Source organism: Lytechinus pictus, chromosome 14, assembly GCF_037042905.1.
Source record: "Lytechinus pictus isolate F3 Inbred chromosome 14, Lp3.0, whole genome shotgun sequence".
NCBI lineage: Eukaryota > Metazoa > Echinodermata > Echinoidea > Temnopleuroida > Toxopneustidae > Lytechinus > Lytechinus pictus.
The window spans coordinates 27,055,708-27,062,684 of record NC_087258.1 but is presented as its reverse complement, the minus strand read 5'-3'; the positions used below and the strand labels follow the sequence as shown (position 1 = coordinate 27,062,684).

The 6,977-nt window shown below is 39.1% G+C and overlaps 1 protein-coding gene across 1 annotated transcript; it reads left to right on the top strand.

Moving 5' to 3' along the window:
- Nucleotides 1-745: 745 nt before the first annotated feature.
- Nucleotides 746-3,217, top strand: LOC129282974 (uncharacterized). Its single transcript, XM_054918824.2, has one exon. It carries the CDS (start codon nt 746-748, stop codon nt 3,215-3,217), a length of 2,472 nt encoding a protein of 823 aa, XP_054774799.2.
- Nucleotides 3,218-6,977: the final 3,760 nt, after the last annotated feature.

Here is a 6,977-nt window from a genome sequence, read left to right as displayed (position 1 = left end):
GTATGCAAATGAGGAGACTTGATGGCGTCATCCACTCACTATTTCTTTTGTATTTTATTATATGAAATAGGAAATATTCTAATTTTCTCCTCTATGTCAAGTGAAACAGCGATCAATTCCTCCCTGAACATGTGATATTAGCATTGCTTAATACTATATGATTCAGTCAAGTCGGTCCCTAATATGGTCATATCTGTAAAAAAATAAAATATTGTATAATTCAAACAATAAAAAAACAAAAGAAATAGTGAGTGATGGATATCATCGACTGACTCATTTGCATGGAACTGAGTTGTGCATATCACTGTTTTGTGAAAAATAAGCGAAACTTTAAAATGTCATAACTGATCCACAGTGTGCCGCACTCAACCCAGGTGAGGTAAATGGGTACCGGTAGGAAGGAATTCCTTAAAAAGCTGTGTGCGCTATGAACGCCTAGCTTAGCCGGGTAATAAAGGAGCGCCTTGAGCACCTAACAAGGTGGATATGTGCGCAATATAAATACCCTATATTATTATTATGAAAGTTCATCTGTGTTGGTAAAAGATAACGATTTAGTTGAACTTTGGTTCACAACACAAAAAACAGAAAATAACGAAGAGTTACCTCGAAATTTTCGGCTGCTAACTGCAACCTTCGAAGGTTGCAGTTAGCAGCCGAAAATTTCGAGGTAACTCTTCGTTATTTTCTGTTTTTTGTGTTGTGAACCAAAGTTCAACTAAATCGTTATCTTTTACCAACACAGATGAACTTTCATAATCGTATTCGTAATGATTTTGGCAAGGATTGCTTGTATCGAATTAGACATTTGGAAAGAACTGGGCAGAAGATCGCTCGTTATCGCAACCACCTTCGGTTCAGCTTGCATTGTAAACACAACAGGGTCACACCTGTGAGTCTACAACTGTCGAGCGCTGTCAAGGGGGGTAAAGCGGATAACATCTTACGCAAAGCAGAGAGAGCTTTATTAAATGTACGTGTTGGACAAATAGTTGGAAAGATCAACTTTCTCAACAGTGAAAAGGAACGTTTGAATGCCGCCATTTCGAATGAATTGCCGTGTGACGTCATATCGGAAGTGAAAACGCGAGTGGAGAGGTCACAGGTCAAAGAACACGAGGCTTCCAAAACACGACAGCAAAACAAATTCGCTCGGTTGTTGGAGAAGAAAAACGCGGAAAATTCTCGGAATTTTAACACAAACATCGCGTCAGATTGCATCGGTAAATGGGTGAAAAACTGCTCTGATCGTCTGTTGAGAGATTCTGAATTGTCGGTGTTAGTGAAAGGGCTTAATTTCTCCGTAGCGCCTACAGAGGTTCCCGTTGTTGACATCATCACTAGTACGGAAACCGCATGCCGTAAGTTGAACGAACGCAGTGCTACTGAGTTGAGATCTAAAGTCGTTGGATTACTGAGCCGACCGAGAAAACTCGAGCCCAATCTCAACAAAGAAGAAACTGAGGCTTTGAACGATTTGAAGAAAGATAAGAACATCAGAGTTTTACCAGCAGACAAAGGTAGGACTGTGGTTATTCTGAACACTTGTGATTATAATAGCAAATGTGAATCTCTTTTGAATGATACCAACACTTACAAGAAACTTGGTTCGAAGGATCCTACAAGCAAGTATAAGAAGGAACTTGTTAGTGCTCTACAAGAAATAGAGAGAGACGGTGGTATCAACAGAGACGAATATCGCAGGTTATACCCAACTACAGATACCCCTCCTAAGTTTTATGGTCTCCCTAAAATCCATAAACCGAACATTCCACTTCGACCGATTGTAAGTAGTATTGGATCAATTACTTATAACTGTGCCAAGCATCTTGCCTACATTTTGTCACCTTTAGTTGGTCAGACTTGTCACCATGTAACTGATTCTCAATCTTTTGCTGAATGTATTAAGAATGCGCGTGTTGAGGAAGACGAGGAACTGAGATCATATGACGTGACAGCTCTTTTCACTTCAGTTCCTATTGACAAGGCCCTGAAGATTATCCAATCCAAACTTCAGAGCGTGAACACTTGGAAAGATAGGACTCGCCTATCAGTGGACCACATTGTGAAACTGTTGGATGTTTGCCTGCGATGTACTTATTTTGTTCACAATGGCATATATTATCAGCAGATCCATGGAGCAGCGATGGGATCGCCAATTTCCCCCATTGTTTGTAATCTGTACATGGAACATTTTGAACAATTAGCTCTTGAGTCAGCACCTCATCCTCCAATATGGTGGTTTCGATATGTTGATGATACACACACTAAACTCAAGAAAGAATTCTCGCAGGAATTTACTGATCATCTGAACTTGATTGATCCGGACATTCAATTCACCACTGAAGGTGAGGAAGGACGGTCGCTGGCATTTCTTGACACTTTGACGGTTATTCAACCAGACGGCAACTTGGATATCAAAGTTTACCGTAAACCTACGCACACCGACCAATACCTGAACTTTTCCTCTAATCACCCACTTGAACATAAGCTTGGTGTGATCAAGACTCTTTTCCATCGAGCGGAAGCGGTTATCACAGACCCAGTCACCGTTTCTGAGGAAAAAGCACACGTTAAACAGGCTCTCTCCAAGTGCGGCTATCCTAGTTGGGTCTTCAACAAGATCGATAACTCAGCTAAAGGAAAGTCTCCGCCTAGAAAGGACAACCCCAAGCCACCCAAAGGACAGATTGTACTTCCGTACGTTAAAGGATTATCGGAAGCCCTTCGTAGGAATTTCAGTCAATTTGGCATTAGGGTGTGTTACAAACCAACAAGGACCCTTAGACAGTACTTGGTTGCGCCGAAAGATAAGACAGAGAAGAAGGATATCACCGGTCCTATTTATTTGATTCCTTGTCAAGGACAGACGACTAAGGGTCTATGTCAGGAATCTTATATAGGAGAAACAGAACGTTCCCTTAGGACAAGATTCCTTGAACACCGACGCCCTAGCTCCACTTCCTCCGAGGTATCTCAGCACATCCACATCGAATCCCCTGGCCATTGTGTTGACATCAACAAAGTACAAGTGCTGGACAGGGAGCCGCGGTACTTCGAGAGAGGTGTGAAAGAGGCCATCTACATCCGGGCGTTCAGACCTTCTCTCAACAGAGACGGGGGGCGATACAAGCTTCCGAATGTCTACGACCCGATCATCGATCATTACGTCACTAAGGTCAAATCGGGTCACATCGCTGACGAAGGTTGCAGTTAGCAGCCGAAAATTTCGAGGTAACTCTTCGTTATTTTCTGTTTTTTGTGTTGTGAACCAAAGTTCAACTAAATCGTTACCCTATATTATTATTATTTTACATTCGATTTTGATGAAATTTTCAGTGTTATGCGAGTTTGATTTTTCTCTTTTTATTCAAACAACATTTTGCTGGGCTGGACTTGACCTTTTTTTGTTGTCATGGTTGTATACGTTTGGAGGAGGGGCTCAAAGGCCGGGCTACCTAATGTTATAGGCACTAATATGCCCATTATAATCATTGTCTATCTTTGAGTCGAGACAATAATCATATCGCTTTCTTAAAATTTTGGTAGGTGGGCCTAAAAAAAATGTGAGAATCAAAATGGTCCTCGAGTAAAAAAAAAGGTTGAGAAGCGCTCTTTTAGAGTACGTTTAAATTTTGCAAAGTAAGTTGCATTTTGATACAACTCTTATTTTGACTCCACACACTTTATTTCCTGCATGAAATTAAAGGATTATGCTTGAATTATCTGTCCTAAATGAGCTTTTCTTGTGTGTAAATATTTTTGGAGGGGAAATAATTGTAGTCGAGCTATTCTTTGCATTGGCAATTTAGTCTTTTAACGTTAATATGTATATATGTCATTAGTTTGTGTCATGTCCAAATATTTCATTTTGAGAATGATTTTGGGTATTAATGGGTAAAGAGGGGCTTAAAGTAAACTAATCAGAAACAATTACATTTTTGTTATTTGTAGTTATATTTACCCAACATCATGAATCGTTATGATGATGCATGTTACAAACGATCTGAATGTATTCCATCTAGGAGACGGTCTTCATGAAATGTGCCCGCTGTATTAACGAATTCATTTTGGTTTCTTTTTTAAAAAGTAAATTGTTAGATTATGTACAGAGTTTTGCGTCATTTTCTATCATAAATAAAAAACGATACTGTTGAAATCCAACGTCATTAAACAGCTTTTGACCATGAGTAAAATTTGCCTACCATTAAACAGGAGCGCAGAGAGGGAGAAATCCCATGAATGGAAAGAAGAAGGAATAAAAAGGATAGAATAAGATGAAGAAAATGGGAAAGAGCAGAGAAACAGAAAGAAGAGGGAGAAGACAAAAGATAAATAATGAAGAGAGCTGGAAAGAAAGAAGGGCAGAAGGTGGAAGGAAAGGAAGAGGATAGAGATGAAAATAAAAGACCAAGAAAGAAGAATAAGTTGAGGGTATCAATTTGAAGTAGATTTGTATATAAATTGATCTGATTTTATGACAACACAAATGGTATTGTTTTCTAAATCCACCTTTGCCTTCCCTTAATGTTTTTTTCAAGCTTTCCAAAAGGGCACAGTTTCTACTCTGTGTGCGATTGTCCATTTACTCCTGCTTAAGGGAAAAGGGAAAAAAAATGATCTAGCTCATTATGCTAACCTCGACTTGTGGTAAGGATTTCCAAAATATATCGAAATTTAAAATCAAGCATGATGCACTCAACACCTTTGTTAAGGTCCGGCCCGCTCCATATTAATATCATCCGCTTGAAAAAATAGAAATGTTTAGGAATTTTGTTATTATGGGACGATTTAAAGTACCATCTACCAGATGAGTTGGAAATATATTGCATCTTGCCAAGTAACAGCCTTATTATGTCAAATTATTAACTTTTTAAGTCTACATGGTGACGTAGGGTATGTTGACAAGTCGTTGACATGGCGACATAAGATATCCCGTTAAGTCAAGTTCTACAGTGCGTCCCCCCAAAAAAACTATACACTTTTAAAATGGCTGCCAAATAAAAAATATAGCACTTTCGGGAAAAACACTCACATAATATGGAAGCCAATTGAATCAACTTTCAAATGACACCAAAAAGTTGGAAAACTATTTAAGCTTGAGCGAGCACTGCCCACTGAAACAAAGGGTATGAAAATTAGGGTGGGCTGGAATTAGCCTTCCAATTTACGTCAGTTTTTGAGAGGCAAATCCTTTGGAACTTGCAAAGTTTAGGGCGTTGTGATAAATTAATGATCAACCGTGACCAGTTTTGGTTGTTTAAGCAGATTTCATAAATTATCAAATTGAACTTTAATGCATGAGTGAACACAAATCACACTTTTTGGGCAGCATTTTAACTTTATCATTTGGATCTCTTTTTGGGCAGCATTTTAACTTTATCATTTGGATCTCTTTTTGGGCAGCATTTCAACTTTATCATGTGGATCTCAGCAATGTGTTCATGGGAGTCGGGAGAATAGGGGGGGGGGAGATCGGGCTTAAGTGGGAGAAGTAGGTTGATGGAATGAGGGTCAACAGAACATTCTGCCCCGCCCCCTCCCTATTTCCCGCCCTCCCATCCTGTTGAGAGACTGATGTCATGTACGCGTGAAGTCCAGAGCAGAATATTGACTTAATGATAAATTCTGAATTGGGGCATCAAATTTTTCCTATCAATCATTCAATCAAGAATTTATCAGTAAATAAACTCATTCAATGTGCAATGTGATTAATCAAACATTCAGTTTTTGTCAATAAATTATTTCATTAATCATCATAATCAGTAAATTTCTTGGTAATCATTCAATAAAACAACTGACCATCAGCCACCGGTATCTTGGCAGTTAAGTTTTGTATAGGCTACAATCCAGGAAATGAGACCGTGAGAAAGAGAGAGAGAGAGGGCGGGGGGGGGGGGAGGGGGGGGGGCTGGGTAATGGAGGTGGAAGGGAGAGGGTACATATGATATTTAATTTGGTAAAAGGAAAAAAAGAAGAGGAATGCCCTTTTAACCAAGTCGTAGCATATCTCGCCCTCTTGCTTGTAACAGATACGATCACATTACTCTGACTCCCATAAACACACTTCTGAGGTCCACAAGATGAATATGCTACACTAAAATTACAATTCCTGTTCACTCATGCATTAAATTTCAATTTAGTAACTCATGAAATTTGCCTAAGAAACCAAAATTTATCTCACTTATTAATTTAGCTTAACACCCTTAGCTTTGCAAGTTCCAAAGGACTAACCATGCACTAAAAAAACTGTAAGGGTAATTCCTGCCAAGCCTAGCTGAGCTTAGTCTCTCAGGAGGAGAGAAGGGGGGGGGGTAGAGATGGAGGGAGGGGCTGCTAAATGTTATGTTGACCTTTATCTCATCAACGTATACTTCACCTACTCAAGTCCTATCTTACCCCCTATTCTCCTGATTCTCATGAACACATTGCTGAGATCCACATGATCAAGTCAAAATGCTGCACTAAAAATTACAATTCATGATCACTCATGCATTAGGTTTTTATTCAATAACGCATGAAATTTTCACAAACAACAAACTGATCACAACTGATCATTAATTCACCAATTAACCCTCAACTTTGCAAGTACCAAACAAAAGAACCTAAAAGAAATTGGAAAGCTAATTCCGGCCCACTCTTATTTTCATACCCTTTGTTTCAGTGGGCAGTGCTCGCTCAAGCATGAATAGTTTTCCAACTTTTTGGGGTCATTTGAAAGTTGATTTTATTGGCTTTCCATATATATAAGTCTCACCCCCCAAAAAATACATTTTTTATCTGGCAGCCATTTCAAAAGTGTATAGTTTTTTTGGGGGACGCACTGTAGAAAGGGTCATGCCGATAAAGTGTCTTATTAGGCCCACTTTGTAAGATGATTATGTTGCCATGACGACATGATAATTCTTTTGAAGTTGACTTGGCAATATACTAATATGTCACTGTGTCAACTTACAAAGTTAACATGTCGACATGAA